The 18,832-nt window shown below is 27.7% G+C and overlaps 2 protein-coding genes across 2 annotated transcripts; both read right to left on the bottom strand.

The window, feature by feature from the left end:
- Positions 1 to 1,637: 1,637 nt before the first annotated feature.
- Positions 1,638 to 5,278, bottom strand: LOC136091082 (integumentary mucin C.1-like). The gene is made up of 3 exons (XM_065818066.1): positions 5,198 to 5,278; positions 4,717 to 5,095; positions 1,638 to 1,780 (listed from the first exon to the last, which is right to left on the bottom strand). Exons 1-3 carry the CDS (start codon positions 5,276 to 5,278, stop codon positions 1,638 to 1,640), a joined length of 603 nt encoding a protein of 200 aa, XP_065674138.1.
- Positions 5,279 to 5,614: 336 nt separating this feature from the next.
- Positions 5,615 to 18,832, bottom strand: LOC105849445 (uncharacterized). The gene is made up of 4 exons (XM_065817245.1): positions 18,565 to 18,832; positions 14,972 to 15,784; positions 14,469 to 14,598; positions 5,615 to 6,026 (listed from the first exon to the last, which is right to left on the bottom strand). Exons 1-4 carry the CDS (start codon positions 18,578 to 18,580, stop codon positions 5,834 to 5,836), a joined length of 1,152 nt encoding a protein of 383 aa, XP_065673317.1. The 5' UTR covers positions 18,581 to 18,832; the 3' UTR covers positions 5,615 to 5,833.

Here is an 18,832-nt window from a genome sequence, read left to right as displayed (position 1 = left end):
TAAAATGCATAAAGACTCAAAGTCAGAAGGAAGGAACAAGCGTTCTCATGAAAACATTAATGTAAAATAATAAAAATAGTATGTAAATGTGATAAATTAGTAAAAAAAAAATCAGTCTTTGTTGTAAGTTCTGTAACGTCGAGTCTAATCAAAAGCCAGCGTAAGGAGTGAATATAAAAGCCACAACAAAAATAAGGGAAGGGCCAGTCGTAAATCAAAGAACCCAAGATGGCTTTAACAGCAATGCAAGGAGAGTCTCCAACTTTAGACTTCACCAACTCACCAAGGATATTCCCAGGGAGGGGGCAGCCTCGCTTATGGGACTATTGTCAATAACTGTTAGCAAATGTAGCCATACTTCATCGAATCCACAATGGATAAAACACCTATACATGGAATAAACACTGATCTATGGCTCAAAAAGAAACCGCTACAACAAATACCCGGAACCAGCATAACATCCCATCACTGCTCAGATTATGTCTTGTGCAACAGTAAAAATGTAAAGACAATATTATATAAAATAAATAAACAAACAAACAAAAAGTCATTCAGTTAGGAGGATGGAAAAACAGAAAAAGCCTTTGAGACGTGTAGGTGTATATGGGCAAAGATATATTTGTCACAGTCATTGTCAATATATATGAGACTAGAAACCGCATACTCTTTCATATGGTTGCCAGGCATTATGTATAACGCGAAAAAAATTGCTACATACATAATAATAGATGTATATGTAAAGTTGAATATTTTATAAAAATACTGTTTATAAAAATACTGTACGCATACATTATATTGAATTTTAAAAAATGAGTTTCGTTGTTTATATTTATTGTACTAAGAAAATTTTTTTATATTACTTGTACTAAGAAAAAAAAATGCGAGGCCGAGCGCGAGGCCACCGGCAAATGCCTGCTCTGCCTGTGCTTAAAACCGCCGCTGCCTTTATAAATAAAAATACAATTAAATGCGTTTTTATAAATATTACCATAAACATTTCCGGTTATTGTGTAAATGAAAAAAATTTTGAGACGTGTAAAAGTTTTAAAAATAAGAGATTGTTTCAGTAATGTTGAGGTTAAATGGTTTGGCAGTATATTACCTGGATCAATCTTTTCCTTTCCTATTCCTTCTTTCTTTTTCTTTCCGATTACTTCTTATAACATCCCATGTTTTTTTATTATCACCAATATTATTTTGTAAAAGATTTGAATAATTTTTTTTTTAAGCTTGTTTCCTAAGTTTTTTAAAAAGGTTTTTATAACTGTATTTTTTTAAATTTTTGTAAGTTGTTGTTTTTTTTAATATTTTTCGCAGAGTTTTTGTTTTTTCTTGGAAGATTTAATGAGGCCTTGTAAAATCCTAGGAATTTGTAAGTTGTTGAGCTTGACTCTTTTTTCTTGCTTTGAAAATACTTTTTTATATGCATTACTGAACTCACAGATAAAATGTTTATAAGCTTTTTTGCGTCTTTATAGTTAATAAGTTGTTCCCAGTTTATTAGCGATAAGTGACCACGAAAAATTTTAATTCTATTTTTTTTATATATTTATTATTTTGTTTGGTATCCTTTCAGATTTTTCTTTGCATATTGAATTAGAAGTAAAAAAGATTGGGAAATGATCACTTACATCGGTTTATATGATCCCACTTTGAGTGTTATATTTTGAAAAATTGTTTGCAAAGATATTGTTTATGAGTGTTTCAGTTTGATGAGTAACACGAGTTGGTTTGTTAGTTAATGGTAATATACTATCTTGATAAAGAATATTTATAAAACCTTTAAATATATTATCAGTTTTTATGTCTAAAAGGTCTATATTGAAGTCCCCCATTAATTATAGTCGTTTATTTCTTACAGTTTCTAAATACTGTTTTAAATATTTTTCAAACATTTTTATATTACCACTTGGTGGTCTAGATATTGCGGTTAAAAAAGTACGTTTTTCCTATTATTAATCAGTTCTAAGGTTAATGACTCATATTCTTCACTAAAATGGCTAAAAATGATTATGAATATTTAGAAGAACCAAGTAATATAAGTTAAAATTTCAATAAACGTTGATCCAACTATGGTTTTTTGATACTCCGTTTCTTTATTTTATTTGGAGTAGGCGGAGGCGGAGACTATTGACTTTATTTAGTAAACTTAGTATTTTGTTACAATAAAATGTTTTTATTGTAACAAACAGTGCTTTTTATCTTGTTGCTATCATCAAATATAAGTCACAGCCAACTATTATCTTGTTTACCACTGCAAACAAGGTAATAGTTGGTTGTGACCTATAGGCAGCTTGAACAGCATCGTGATAACCACATGTATAATTTTGCGATTAATTAAAATGTATCAAATTTTTTTCTGGTTTAAGGATTTCGTTTTGGCAACTGGTGATTTTGATCTGACTGGTGCTTTTTAATGAGATTATGTTTAGTAAATTCTAGTAAATAATAACGGAAACATTTATAAACATCGGTTATAGTATTGTTGTACTTACACAGTGATGGCATCAACAATATCAATGACTCAGTTTATTAGTGCAGAAATTTTTGATAGTTTATCATTAAAACACATTGAACATTTTATTATCTACAATTTATACGTTTGAGGATTGCTTAACACATACTACCCTCTTATTGGAATACAATGGAAAGGGTATTTTACTTGCCAAAGTAGCGCACAAATAAGAATAATTAATATGATAAACACAAACACATTTTTCTAGCGCTGAGTCTTTGCTCGTAACAATTTATTTAAGCCTTAATTTACAAAACTTCCTTTATTTAATTGTTTTGCTGGTACTCTATGCAAGTTGTTGGTACTCTATGCAAGTTAATGCAGCTATAAAGCCATGCTAACTAAATAGCGCTTCAGAATTTTCTCTTTATCAATTTTAACATCATCTTTTCTTCCCGAAGACATTTTTTATTCATTTTTTCTTTCAAAAAACCCTTTTATTTTTTCAATTTCTTATAATGTAATTCAAATTTGTACTATTTTTTTAGTATTACATAGCCCATATTCAGCACCTTACTGCTTTATAATAATGCGTCTTTTATTGGAAAAGCTCGTTTTATCCTATAAGTTTTAATTCATATAAATTATGTGGTTAATATAGTAATTAAAGTATATTATTACAATACTTGCTCGTACCGTTTATTAAATTGAGCTAGATTATTGTTCGCTATTCTAAACTGCCCCTTATTTTCAAAAAACGATCCCCCTAAAAAATTTCACGGTAAGGACCTGAAACTAAATATTTGTTTAATGGCTTTCTCATTGAAGAGCTGCAGTTATCGGAACTGTCAGACGTAGAATGTAAACTGAGGTCAGTGTTGAACTTTTTATTGTTTTTATTCTTAGCTTTAGGTTTACCAACTTAGCCTGATTTCTTTGTTTGCTTCCTTTTCTTGATGTGAATACTTTTTTTGTTGTTGATTATTTCACCTTTTTTTTAACATTTAAAAAACGTTATTCAATATCAAAGGTACATTACAATATTTTTTCTATTATAAATAAAAAGTTGAATAAACAAATATGTTGCAGTGCAAACAAAACACGGAGCTTTTTATCTTAACTTTGTTAATAGTTCTTATTTGTTTAAAAAATAGTAACTTCTTCACATCAGTTGTTTGTAATTAGTTACTTAAATATGCCATATTTTTTTAAAAAAACTGCTACTTATACTCATTATGTAATAAAATTAATTATAGCTGTGGCTAGGCTACCCGACACCCACATTTTTTTTGTGTAATAATGCCTAGTGGAAAATTTTTTAAGAAATCTGGGTCCTAATAACAGGGTTTTTTTTATTGGGGGGGGGGGAGGGGGCTTTGACCTACTCGCCACGGCACTGAAATTAATAAACAAACAGCAAATACATTATTAAACGAAAACAATTTTTAACTATTTTATTTAAGTTTTTGAACAAAGGTATTGTGACGGTCATATTTGTAATATCTATAAGGGTATTTAGAGCACTTTTTTGATTATTAAAAAACATGAAAGATATATCAGTATCTTTACTTTATATATTAGAACATGGAGAATAAATTACTTCAAAATACTCAGTTTCCGTCTGAGCTTTGAGTGAAAAAACACAAGAATTTTGCAACAAAATTACTAAAAGGTATTGGTTGCATCATGCTTGCAAGACTTTAAGGAAGATATGTTTGATGTTTTTAGACGTAAAAAGAACTCATCAGATCCAATTATAATCTTACATTAGGTATAAAATCTTGTATTTAATCATTTTATTTCATGAGAAGCTACTGATTTTTTAATATTAGGTATAAAAGTTGACGTAAATGACGAAGTGACGACAACATATCAGAAGCGAATAACGGTATTTATTTGAAAATGAAAAATTTAATAAAGAAGTTAATGATGTTTGGAATAAAAAAATGATTATAAAGTAAATAATTTTAGCTGAAAAATATAAAAATCTCTGAAAACTATAAAAAAAAACTTATTCTTTGTGATTTTTCCTTAATTACTAAATTGACCTTACGGGAAAAAAGGGGGTAGAACTAACAACTTCCCTCTTAGTTGTTATGAGGACCATTTTCATTCTTTTTAATCTATAATTGTTTTCCATTTTAAAATTATAGAGTATTTTTAGAGTGTTTTCCAATTTTAAATTAAATTTTGATAAACTACTACTAATATTAAGCAATATATTGGTGCTTGCCCCTTCACCACCCTCCTTGGAAAAAAACCTTTGGACGTGAATGTTTTAAAGTAAAATGACATTTTAGAAAATAACAAGCAAAAAAAAATAAAAACAGTTATTGTAGTTATTTGTTTTATTATTGCTGTTGTTATCGTTGTTGTTCTTATTGTTGTTATCGTTGTTGTTGTTGATGTTGTTATCGTTGTTGTTGTCGTTGTTGTTGTTATCGTTGTTGTTGTTGTTGATGTTGTTATCGTTGTTGTTGTTGTTGATGTTGTTATCATTGTTGTTGTTGTTGATGTTGTTATCGTTGTTGTTGATGTTGTTATTGTTGTTGTTGTTATTGTTGTAAGTGTTATTATCAAAGCTGTTGTAGTTGTTGTTGTTATTATTGATGATGATGTTGTTGTTATAACAAATTTCATCTAAAAAATTATGATTTGGCAGGCCATATGTCAATTGTGTTGAAAACACATAATTTCGTCACTAATTCCGAAATAAATAGTGAAATTTATCAAAAAGTTTACCTTGAAAATTGCTTTTTGCCATTGTAAAACTCCCACGATGGTGAGAACATTTTTTGGAAGTGGAATAAAATCACAACACATTACGAATTTCACCTAGTGCAAAATCTCATGGCTTGCATGAAGAGAAAACTTAGAAAATTTTATTGTATTAAAGAAATTAAATTTTTTTTCTGTATTAACTTTTGTTCTAAACTAATAAACGTTCAATAAAAAAAATCAACTCTGTAGCTCGTTCCAATCTTTTATAATTCAAGATATAAAATGTTTTAGTTTTACTTAACCTAACCTTTACTCTATTTTTATTTTTATAAGATTTGGTTTCTGTCAATAATTAATTAAAAAATAATGGGGAATATTTTAAATTTGTTTTTGCTTTTTTAATTTGATTTTTTAAGTTATTTAAAATACTATTTAAGATTTTATTTTTGCTTAGTTTTTTTCTTTCTTTAATAAAAATTTTAATTCAAATTTATTTACAAAGTAATTATTCTCATTGCATAATTATATTACGGGTTTTTATTTTCGATGAGCGGGCAATTTTCCCCTACGACTATATTTGAACGTTATTCAGTGGAGAAAGTCCGTTATTCAGGACAACGGACTTTCTCCCCTGTTACATTTTTTTTATATCTTTTATTATAGGATAAGACAGACAAAGGATTTCTTTTGAGGTTCTAGTTTGCTAGTGACTTGATAATTTATTTGTGTAGCATCAGTAGGAGGAAGATTTTGAATAGTTCCCATTTCTTCTATCTTTAAATTTAGTTTTTCGATTTCTCTCTCCAATGCAGCTACGCGTTTATCTTTGGCTTCGTCGTCTTTGGCAAACCTGATTGAGAAAAAAAAAATTTATTTATACTACTAGTAATAAGTCATGTATAGTTTTTTTTAGATACTATTTTTCGTTTATTATCTAAACCATACAGGGCCGACAACACGGATTTCAAACTTAGGGAACATAATTGTCAATTTCTGGAAAATCCTTAATATCTTGAAATTTCCAAAAAAAAAATAAAGGTCCTTTAAAAAAAAAAGGGTCTGTGCCTCCTATGGACCCCCCTCGCCTCAGTGGCGTTGGCCATGTTATATTAAATAAAAAATGTAATAGCTTTTAACTTTTTTGTAAGTGGAAATTATTGCTTTAAAAAACAAGGTTTAAAAAGAGCAATGGGAAAACATCTTTTCCTCTACAGACCCTAATAGCGCGTTTGATAATTTTTCGAGTATTTTTTAAAATATTTATGATATTTTACTTCATGTCTGCCCAAAACAGACTTTTTTTTAAAAAATTTTTTTGTTCTTTAATCTTTACAAATTCGTATTATATAATAGAATTTTTACAGAGTAAGTAAAATTTTAAAAAAAAAAATCACAAAGTTATACAAAAAATATATAAAATAAAACTGTAAAGTATTAGAAATTTCTTCAAAGAACGCGGAAAACTTGCAGAAGACCGACGGTCTTGTCAAGATCATCAAGATCTTGACAAGATCATGGTCAAGAAACCGCTATGCGTTACTAATATTTTTGGATACTTCAATTTAAAATAAGTTTATATTAAAAAAAAAATGTAATCAGTTTTCGGCAGAATGAAAATAAAAATCCAAAATGCAAAAAACACAGAATGCAAAAAAAAAGAAGTTTTTCATTTTTTTAATTTTATTTCAATACACGTAAATATAAGTTGGTACACGATTTGCTAAATAGGTAATATATAGTCGTTCAAGTGTTGATAAATAAGCCTATTATTTGTTTTTGTATTTTTGTTATTGCTGTTGTTTTTGAGTTAATTAGAGTTTTTAGAGTTATTAGAGTTTACATTGGTTTCGGAACAAAGTTAATTTTATAAATTTTAAATGCTTTGGGGTTAATAAAAATTTATAAAGTTGTTAGTGTTTAAAATGAGATCTTTTAATAACGTTTTCAGAGTATTTAAGTTATTCAATTTTTCCAGTTGAGTATTTTTAGATATTAGTTTGTCATATAGACAAGGACCATGGTGCGAAATGGAAAAGCGCGAGAGATTAGTTTTTTTAAAAGGAATGTTGAAGTTTCCCATTCCTCTGGTATGGTATCTATTTTTGCGATTTTGGAAGAAATTCTTTGAAATGTAAAAAGGAACAAGTCCATGTTTATATTTGAGCATAAATAACAAGTTTTGGAATATATTGATTTGATATACATTTAATGCTTTCAAATTTTTAAAAAGTGGCTCAGCATGCGAGTCTATCCTTATTAAAAACTATTCTTGCAGCATGTTTTTGTTTTCGAAATAGTATGGTTAGTTTGGATTTTTGAGTACTCACCCATGTAACGTTAGCGTATATGTAGTAGCTTTGTATGAATGAGAAGTATAGGAACTTTAAATTATCAGGAGACAATATAGAACTAGCTTTGTAGAGGATACCAATGTTTTTTGATATTTTGGTATTTAATATATCTAAATGTGATTTCCATGAGATATTCTCATCAATAAGTATCCCTTGAAATTTAGTTGCTTGGAATCTCTCTATTTCTTTAGTATCTTATACTATCTGTGTTTAGCGATAATTTGTTAGATTTTAACCAACTGTTTATTTTTTCAAGTTCAGTATTTGTAGTTTCATAAAGTTCTGTAGTTGATGAGGATGCATAAAATAAATTGGTGTCGTCTGCGAACATTATGACATCCAATTTACTTGAGGCTTTAGGAAGATCGTTTATGTATATTAAAAACAAAAGAGTTGCAAGAAGGGAACCTTGGGAAAATTTCTTTTCATGAGCAATAACGCATTGTTTTCTGTCTAGTAAAAAATTTTTGAACCAGTTTAGTGCAACACCTTTTATCCCATATTTTTCCACTTTCCTAATTAAGATAGCGTGATCTACTGTGTCAAACGCCTTAGATAAATCAACAAAGACTCCAAGGACGTATTTTTTTGTTTTCAAAGGAGTCATATATATTATTTATAAGATCAAGAACTGCGTGTTCGGTTGAATGTTGCTTTTGGAAGCCAAACTGTTTAGGGTTTTGTTATTTGTTAGATATTTATACAGTTAATTGCATATTACTTTCTCCAAAAGTTTTGAAAATATAGGAAGAACTGAGATAGGTCTGTAGTTATTTAGTGTAAATGAATCTCCGGTTTTTAATATTGGTATTACCTTAGCTATTTTTAATTTATTTGGTACAGATCCTGTAATCATTGAAGATTTAAATATTTCATAGATTGGTTGTTTTATCATAGGAAACACATTTACAATTATATAGCTGCAAATGTTGTCTATCCCAGGGACCTTATTTGTCTTAAGTGAGTTTTTTGCAATTTCTAATTCTTCATGGTTTAGTCCAGAGAAAATATTTAAACAGAAATATTGGTTTGTGATATAGGTTTCGAAGGAGATATCAGAGCATTAAATTTTTGAAACCATGTTAGGGCCTATGCTTGGAAAAAAACTATTGAAGTTTTCAGCGATAGAAATTTTGTCGATATATTATAGTTTCGTTAACGATAATTTTATCGGGTAAATTATTTGATTTTGTATGGTTTTTACCTATTATTTCTTTCAATATGTTCCAGGCTATTTTAATATAACTTTTGCTTTTTTGTAGTTATTTTGAATAATACATTTTTTTTGAATTCTTTCTAATTTTTTCAAATAGATTTTTGTATTCCTTGTATGTAGTTAAGTTAGTTTTGTTTCTGTTTTTTAAATACTTGATATAGAGTTTTTGCTTTGTTTTTGATGATTTTCTAATTTTCAAATCCCGTTAGTTATCCATGGGAAGTTTAAATATTTCAGCTTTATTTCTTTTTCTTCAACAGGGAAATGTTTATTTTAGTGATCTAGAAAAATATTTATAAATAAATTGTATGGGGAATTTGTGTGTCCAAGGTTACATTCTTGATACACTCCATCCCAATTTACTACCGATAGCGAGTTTTTAAAATTTTTAATAGAGAACTGATTGATTTTTCTTTTATAAATTTTGGTCTTAGGATTGTTATATGTTCTTAAATCTTGAGATAATGAAAAATAAATAGGAAAATGATCTGATATATCGTTTTTGATAATTCCTGGTTATAAAGAGGTTTCTAGAAATGTATTTGTTAGTATATTGTCTATAGCAGAGACGGAGGTTGGGGTTACCCGAGTAGGTTTGTTGATGATTGGAAGGATACACAATTGAAATAAATTATCAAAAAAGAGTATAGTAACCGCATTTTCTCTATAGTTTAGGCTGGTAATATTTAAATCCCCTATAAAGAAAATATATTTTCCCTTGTCATTTATTTTGAGAAAAATTTCATTCAAAAAATTTGAAAATTTAATTATATCACATATTTCTGGAGGTCTATAACAAGTGGAAATTATAATACTTTTTGATTTATTACCCGTTATCTCAAAAGTAAAGATTTCACTATCAGTGTCAGAGATCGAGAGGTCTTACTTTAAACACTTGATTATCTCGGATATACGTTGCGATCCCTCCTCCCCTTTTGTTTGTTTTTCTTTCGAAAGATATTAGTTTATAATTTGGAATTTGAAATTTTGAGTTCGTTTGAAATGCTTCATCAGAACACCACGTTTCGGTTATGCAAATCATACTAAATGAGTAATTACTATCTATTAGAAAGTGTTTTAGTTTATCAAAAATTTTATTTATACTTCTTATATTTATGTGTATTGTCGTAGAATTATTTTTTAAAGTTTCAAGTTCAATTTTAAAAGTTTCTGTTTCAAAGTATTTCGAATCAAAATTGTTTCCGTGAAAAATTTGCGCATCAGTCGTAAAATATTATTAGCAGTTTCGATGACGTTGCAACGAGCGTTTCAAAGTCTTTTATGTTTTTTTTCAAAGTTTCGTTTTTGTTTTCTTTATTCATGCGTAAAGTGCGGTAAATTATAACGTGCTAGCATAATAAAAAATGTACAAAACTATTTCACAAATCTCGATTAAGTACTTTGTTAAAATTAAAATTATTTACGAAAATCTCTGACTACTAAAATAAAAAACAAATAACTTATAACTCATGGATGGCAAATGATTCTTAAAAAAATCATCAAAAAGAAAAGAAAAGACTTTATATACAATTTCTTAGATTTAAAATAAGAAAATGACAAAAAGTTGTACAAATTTTATTTGTAGTTTTTTAAATTTAGTTTGAAACTAAATTTGAAACAAGTTTAAATTAAATTCTATAATCCAATTGATTATTCTAATTATAAACATAAATTTAATATCAAGAAAATTTTTTTAAAGCCTTTAATTTATTTAATAGCATCTTTTTTTCGATTGAACAATATATCGTCTTGTTATATATCGATTGAACAAATATCGTTTGTTTTAAGTTTATTATTTAAATTCAGAGTTTTTTATGATTGTAAATCGCGAAAAATGCTTCGATGACAACAAACAAGACTTCTGTCTTGTTTATTGTCTTCCCTCCGACGCTAATATTTTAAAAAAACACACAGAAAACTAAATTAATAAATTTACAAAGCTGACAAAACCACGCACGTTAAGAAATTAGTTACTTATTAATACTTATTATAAGTATAAGAATAATTTGCTTCCAAAAGAATTTTCTGATTTTTTCACAGCGGCTTTTTCTCAAAAATGGTCTTCAATCAAATACCAACCAAAAGTTATTTAAACAAAGTAAAGTCCCAGTTGTCAAATTAATCAATTAAGAAATAAGGCTCGTCATTACAGAATCATTTGAAAAATAACAGAATAAAAGATTTGAAAAACATTTTTTTTTTAACTACAAATTAAATTGCATCTTCTCAATTCTTGGCATACGATGAATGTATGATATAAAAATTTATTTATTATTAAATGAACAGCATAATATTTAATCAAAAAAACAAAAACAAAGGCTTATAATATGTAGCCATCGATTAGCTACAAATTTATTATTATGTTGTAGCTGCCTAAAATGCTAATGATATATCGTAGTATTATCGATAGCAACCAATATACGTATAATAATGAAGCTTATGATATATTGTAATAACATTGATAGCTATAAGACTGCGATATCTAGGTAACGTTATATCGTAATAAAATTATATTGTTACAAGTTCAATTTTTATAGCACAACTTGCACGTAATTAAAACAATGGTGACCATCATTGGTTACTATGGTTATTTGCAGCCGTAAACTATTATTACACAGCGTAACAAAAATTTATGAAACTTAGTTTGATTTTTAAGTGTTTTAATCAGTTTTCTTAACCTACAGTTACGATAGGAAACAAATTGGCTAAAATGACATATCGAAATGATAGTAATCCGCATTACACCCAAAAATTTTAATTGTTTGTTTGCTATAAAATATTATAGCCATGCAAAAGTTAATTACACCACATACACCAGCAAAAAAAAGTTGTATTAAAAATCAAAAAAAGAAATGGCTAAATAATTTTTTTACGTATTACGTTATTAAGCACTGAACTTTTGCTTTAATAATATATAGATACATATACTCCCATATTTACTTTTAATAACTTTTCTCTTAATTCATTAACAGTTTATAAAAAGCCAATCATTAAATTATTATAAAAATTTGTATACTGTAATAGGGTGATAACTTTTATGCAACATCGTTTCTTTGTAACGTAGTTAGAAGAACTTTTATTGAAGATTATTCAAGATCTTATTTTAAAGATAATCCGATAAAAATTTTTACTCAGAGAATGAATTCAAAAATTAAAACAAACATGACATCCATTTAAAACATTGTGACAATCAATTGAAACAATAGTGATTTTCAAATGAAAACACTTAACACATGCGCAATCTCGACATTCTATATTATTCAAAAAAAAGGTTTTGTTTATATATTTATTTATTTAATATTATACAAATTTATTTTTCTTCTTATTATATTAAATTACGTAATGGAATTTATTTTAATTTTAAATGGAAGCAAAACTCGGTAGGGCGTACACACATATTCGCATATTTATTAGGCTTCAATTATTCTATGCCGCTGAGGTATACATTTTTTACATGGCCTTATCTTATTGGTAAAACAACCATAACGTTTATTTAAAACATGCATGATGATCAACACCTTTTTATTATAAATAATACTTATATTGTCTGTATCAGTAACTGCGTGTTTAGCTGCTTCGAATAAGGCGTTCTCTTCATACTCAAAGAGGCCGTGGTTCGTTTTACTTAAATATCTCGTTTCTTTTTCTTTAATGCCTTGTTGCTCGTATACTTATTGTGACACCATTCCTCTATTTTTTTTTATAGAATACACATCTCTCAACATCAAGCCTCTCAGAGTATTTTCTAAGTAAGGCGTACACACACACGGCCGTCCCGAAGGGTGGGGGGCGTATAGGGTGTCCCACCCTCCAAAGCTGTTTTATAAGCATACGAGTTGGCACATTGAGCAAGTTTTGAACTATAGTTAGCAAATTGCAAATATTGAGGACTTTTTTTGTTGTTGTTGGTGTTTCTAGTTGGCAAAAATGTATATTCACCCCCCTCCCCCTTGAAATATCTCTTCGGGACGGCCCTGTACACACATACCGTAAAGTTAAAATAAACTTCATTAAATTAAATAAAATGAATATAATATAAAAATATAAAAATAAATTAATATAATATAAAAATAAATTTGTATTATATTAGATAAATAAAACCTTTTTTTTTGAATCAATATAGAACGTTGAGATTGCGCATACGTGAAATGTTTTAATTGAAAATCACGATTGTTCTAATTGATTGTCACGATGTTTCAAATGAATGTCATGGTTGTTTTAAATGAATGTCATGGTTGTTTTAAATGGATGTCATGTTTGTTTTAAATGGTAGCAAAACCCAGTAAAGTGTACGTTTCATTTTTTTAGATCAAACGTGCTCAATCTATTTACAAATTTGGGGATTAAATTTCAATGTCCTCACTAAAAAAAAAAGACTACACAACTTTGATGCTCCTTAGGACAACACCTTTAAGCTTCTTGTTTTGTTATGTTTTCTCTACTTGTTGATCTTTTTTAAAATTTCTGAAGTTTGCATAAATGGCATGATTAAACATATGCAAAAAGTTCAATATTTAGTAATTAAGGTTTACATCAATTACATTGATTCATTCTCATCGTTCTATCGGCAATGGACTTAAGAAGTTCGAATGTATCATTGCACATGCTGGTTTTATGATTTAATAATAAAAAATAGATAAGAAATTTCCTTACAAACTAATCCAAAATTGACGAAATTTTTTTTAAAAGTTGAATTTATTTAAGTTTTACTGATAACACTTTTTTTTTTATCTTTTTATTTTAGGTGCCCCAATATGTCATTACGGTCTTATCAAAGACACCGCAAAGAACACTTGAATGGAAGTTTACGCCTCTTTCCTTACAGATGTTATAAAACTTGCCCAGAGATGGCGTTGAACCACGGATCTCTAGCTTCTGCAGCAAGCGCGCTAACTATTGCGCTACGGTTGCTCAAGCCTACCGCTCTGCTCACTTTTTGACTACTGATTTTTTTACGTCGATCTTTAACCTCAAGAAAGTTCAAGTATGGGAAAAGTTTAAGAGGTATCCTACGGAAAAAAAAGTATGTTTTTGGGACACCCGAATAAGCATGCAGGAAAGTACACATTATCTTAAAGCTTCTCATTTATATATCAATAACCTTCTCATTTACCCTATCAATAAACAAAAATTTATCCACTCGTGCTAGAAGATAAAAAAAAAAAGAAAAAGTCATCACCCTAATATTAGCTAATCACCCTATTATCAACAAAATAAATTTTTTCGGTACTTTTTTTTATATTTTTAACTATTTTGCTCTATTTGTATCCCACAAATTAAGCAAAAAAATTGCGATTACATTAAAGATGCCATGGTAAAACTCATACTCCTTGTTAATGTAAGTTAAAGTTATACTATTCATTTCAAATTTATGGTTATTAAAACAAATATTGTTTATTATTGGCATAATTTTTTACCAGTTGTTAAGTAATAGTTTCTTAGTTTCTTGTTACCAAAGTTACCTTTGAAGTAACAATTCCTCTAATGGTTTTAAAATTAATATTAAAATTACTAATAATTGTTATTAAATCAATAATGTTAATAACTTTTAATTACTTTGATCTTAAACTCTAAATAACTTTTTTCTTCTTTTCATTAATTATGTTTTTAAACTGTCAATTACTTTTTTTCATATTATTAATATATATGTTAAACTAATGTTTATTTTTTACTTTTAACTTTTTTATATATGAGTAGTATTTTAGTAAAAAAAAAAGAAAGTTACCGAATAAGTCTAAGCTTCAAATCTCTCATTTTTCTTTCCGTGTGTTCTAATTTTAAATTTTTTTCTTTTAGTTGCGCTTTTATGTATTCCTCATTGTCACGACCTTCTTTTATTCGACGTGTTAAAAATTCTTCAAATTGCACATTGCAAACAAAAATAAAAAAAATTATAGCTGTTAAGAAAAAAGATTAATGCAAATTCAATTCACACAAAAAAAAACTAATAGGAATTTTTACTTTTTTAATTAAATAGACAGATATATAAGTTATACGAAATATTATAATACAAACCTAGGCACCCTTTTAAAGTATATTCTCTGCAGGAGTACCTTTACCCGGCAAATTTCTCATATTTAGGTCCCACCTACCATTGGTACTTCGATTTTGAGTAATCAGAGCCTAATTAAAATGTAAAGATAGATGCAACGACATCTCGTGCTATTGTTTCTATCTCTACGTTAGGTAATTTGTACATCTACATATTACCTTTAAATAGCTTAGTACCTGATTCAAATTGCATAGCTTCAACGTTTATAAAACTTTCTTTTTTCTGACAAACAACCATTGCATCATCATCAATGCTTGCTAAAGATGTTTTTTTTTTTAAACTTGCACTAAATGTTTGTAGCTCATTTGCTACCATTTTGTCGTTAACAAATAAATTATTGTTTTTTGAAGGATCTACTTCCAAAAAGTCAGGTTCGGTAGTTATTGAGTTTTCTTTTAATTCTTCAAGTGATTGACTTTGAATCACAAAAACGGGGTTATTTTGTATATCTGAACTACGTGTTTCTAATACAGATAAATTTGTATTGCCTACAGTGATAAGAGGATCATTCCTAACATTAGAGTTTATTGGTTCTAAATTTATATTATTTGAAATATGAGAAACTTCGCTTTTTTCAGAAGTATTACTTTCAATATACTCATCATTGTTTTCCTTGTGCATTGTTTTTACATTGTTTATATTAAGTAAACTTGTTTCTTGAGAAGGTTGCTCGATACATTTATTTATAGTTTCATTGATTTCTTCGTTTAAATTATCAATTCTTCCATGGTTTAAGTTTTCTGAGTTTGGAAGTGTTTCATTAGTAGTTACTTTGTAAAAAAATTCCTTGTCATTAAATTTGTCTGTTAAAGAACTTATTGGTCCCTCTTGTTCGACTAAGGTAGTAATGACAGGTTTTACGTTATCTAATTGGCTATATATAAGATCGTCTTTTTCGTCAGCGTCTTTGTTTTTTTTGTTAACATCTTCGTTTTTTTCGTTAGCATCTTTATAATTGGTAATTTCATTAATAGGTTTTATTTCTGGATCTATGAAGAATAAAAGCAAATCAGAAAAATAATTTTTTAACATTTAACATTGTTTAACATTGTTTAACAATTAACATTATTTAACATTTAACATTGTTTAACATTTTAAAAAATTTAACAGAAAAGAGTGAGGAAGTATAAAGGAAGATTAATTAAGTTTAAATAGCACGATGATATGCAGTTTTCTAAACCAATTGGAAATGCAGATCAATATTCATGAGCTTGTTATGTCTTATTTATAACCTTTAAAAACTTAATTCAAAGTTAGAGTAATAATAAGTAATGCAGAAATATATGTATTTGCACAACGAGTTATATGATGTATAGAATGATGACAGTTTGACAATTGTTAAGTCGCATCCAGACTTATCATAACACTGCAAACCTCTATTGCACTAGATGAAAATGAATGTGAAGTAATGTTATTTACAACATAATTTATAATCATTTGATATTGAACAATATGATATAAAGTTTACAATTTAGTTTTAAAAAAAGCTATTTTACGTACCATGCAATCTTTAAAATTGCGTGTTATGTATTTAATCCTTTAAACTTATTTTAAAAAATAAAAAATAATTTTTGTTTATTATCATTTTAAAGCTTGGTTATTACCAAACCGTGTAAGTGCATATGTATATACATACAGCTATAGTGGTAGGTGGCTATACCCACATAGTTGCTAAAGAATTGTCGTTATGTAATAGCTAGCGACAAAGCTAAAGTTTTTAGCAATAAATATATCGTAACAACATCGCTAGCTAAAAAGCTACGATATGTAGCCTTCAACTAGCTTTAGATTTTTTATCATGCTGTAGATAGCTACATACCTACGATCTGTAGCTATCAATATATTGGAATAATTTCACTAGCTACAAATAGCATACTGTGATATGTACCCATCAATTAGCTACAAAGTTGTCTTTACGCTGTAGCTAGCTACAATCCTATGATATGTAGCTAACGATATATTGTAGTAATATCGATACCTACGATATAAAGCTGCGATATCTATATAGCGATATGTCGTAATAAAATAACACCGTTGCAAGTTCATCTATTATTATAAATATATTAGACCCAATACTTGAATACTTGAAAAGTTAAATTTTTTAAGAAGTAAAAGATAAAATGAAACGTATCGTTAGAAAAATAAAATCTTTTAAAAACTTCTATTAAGCTAGCTCTTCGCATACTAACTGCAAGCTCATTTCCAGCAAGTAAAACGTGTTTCTCTTTAGAAACGGCATAGCAACAAAGGTAAGTATCATTGTTTGATTCTTATTGAACTGCGTGAGAAGTAATGTTCTAAAATAAAGTTTTAAAAAGTAATGAGTAATAGTTCCAGTGACGGATCCAGGGGGTAATAGTTCCAGTGACGGATCCAGGGGGTAATAGTGTGCTTCTTTTATGCTGTAAAAATTACTCAGCTGAAATGTAACTTATTTTCTTGTTGTAAAGTAGATTGAAAGTTTATGCTATCTGTTTTAACTATTGATGTTAAATATAGAATAAGTACAGTTATTGCTTTTTTGATTTTTTCAAGTGTAGAATAAAATAAATATATTATTTTTAATATAAAAACCTGGTGCTTTTAGAGTTTTTAAAAAAGAAGAAGCACTTAAAAAATCTAAGTTTTACAATTTTTCCGCAAAAAAAAGATATTTTTGTGAGTAGAGAATCGTCATTAACTGAGAAAATGCTATAAATTTTTTACCTAACTTCACAACAGAACGACTAAATAAGTGCGAACTTCATAACTGCGAACTTGTATAAGTGCATACTGAAATCATTAACAATACAACAATACATTTAAATATTACATTGTTACCTAAATAACTCAAAATTAATATAAAATGGCAAAAATTATATATATATGTTAATTTTATAAGAAGTTATGGTATATATTTAAGAACTTATTAATTATGTATATAGTTAAGAAAACAGTGAGCGAATTTGAAGTAAATTTGAAGCAATTTTGAAACCTTCTAAAAAGTTATGATAAGTTATCTTATAAAAAGTTATGGGCTTAAAAAAACAGTGAGCAAGTTTGAAGTTTCACCCAAGGTAGTTTTGTTCTGAAGATTTTTTAAAAAGTCAATAGAACGACTAAAAGAAATTTAGATATCTCCACTACGTAAGAAAGTAGGGCTTAAGAACATTTTAGTTATTTTAATGTTTTTGCATATGGATTGTGATAAACGTCATTATATAAATCACCAAAAAAAAAATACACGCTATTTTAGTGTTGAATATGATTTTAGCATATATATTTGGTATTTCAAGTTAATGGTAATATCAAGTGTTGTTGTTAATGATATTGTTAAGATAATTCGTAAATATCAAGTGTTGTTGTTAATGATATCTTGAGAAACGTTGTTTATATTTCATTAATATTCTCAAATTATTATTGTAAAGTTTACAGTTAACCTATTTAAATAAAACCTCTTTAAAATAACTAGACATATGTATATATGAAGTATAACTGAACTCATGAAATATTATAGAAGATATAAAGTATTACGTTTTTAATATTTCTGAGTTACATTCCTGAACAACAAACTTTTTATTCTACGTTTATAACTTGTATAATTTAAATCTTAACGTTGAACTCCTTATAAAGGTATTTTAAAATAAATATTACTTTCAAAAAACTTATTTTCTTCAGTTTTAGAAGATAGTGGTAGTGTAGTAGTGGAAGACACCGCTCTACCCTAACTCCCCCCCCCCCCAAACTCTGCAAGTAATCACAATCTTGAATGAATAATAAGAAAATTTACCATTTTGCTGAGTCATTGCTGAGCTGCTACAGTTATCGCACTTTTTTTTTAAAACTGATTACTTGTATTTATGAATATATCGAAAGTGAAACTGTTTTCCGGATATATTTCTGAATTTAAATTTAAAAATCTCTGTCAAGTATGCATTTTTTTGTTGTAATTTGTGCAACTTCAGCCAGCTGTTTTAAATAAAAGTATTTTTAAATTAATTCATAATAAATTATAAAGATTGATGTTCAATAAACTTATATTAAACACGGCAATGTTT

This window comes from Hydra vulgaris, chromosome 14, assembly GCF_038396675.1.
Source record: "Hydra vulgaris chromosome 14, alternate assembly HydraT2T_AEP".
Classification (NCBI taxonomy): Eukaryota; Metazoa; Cnidaria; class Hydrozoa; order Anthoathecata; family Hydridae; genus Hydra; species Hydra vulgaris.
Note: the sequence above shows the minus strand (reverse complement) of the source record. Positions and strands in the feature narration are given on the sequence as shown.

Excerpts from the sequence above, each read along its gene's own strand:
- LOC105849445 (XM_065817245.1), bottom strand. Across the intron at positions 14,599-14,971 it reads AGCTATGCAATTTGAATCAG|AATTTTTAACACGTCGAATA; the intron begins GTACTAAGCTAT and ends TGCAATTTGAAG. Across the intron at positions 6,027-14,468 it reads TTGAAGCTTAGACTTATTCG|GTTTGCCAAAGACGACGAAG; the intron begins GTAACTTTCTTT and ends TTTCTCAATCAG.
- LOC136091082 (XM_065818066.1), bottom strand. The coding sequence starts at position 5,278 with ATGTGTTGTGATTTTATTCCACTTCCAAAAAATGTTCTCACCATCGTG. Across the intron at positions 5,096-5,197 it reads GGCAAAAAGCAATTTTCAAG|ATGAAATTTGTTATAACAAC; the intron begins GTAAACTTTTTG and ends ATAATTTTTTAG. Across the intron at positions 1,781-4,716 it reads TAAAACATTCACGTCCAAAG|GTTTTATAAATATTCTTTAT; the intron begins GTTTTTTTCCAA and ends ATATATTTAAAG.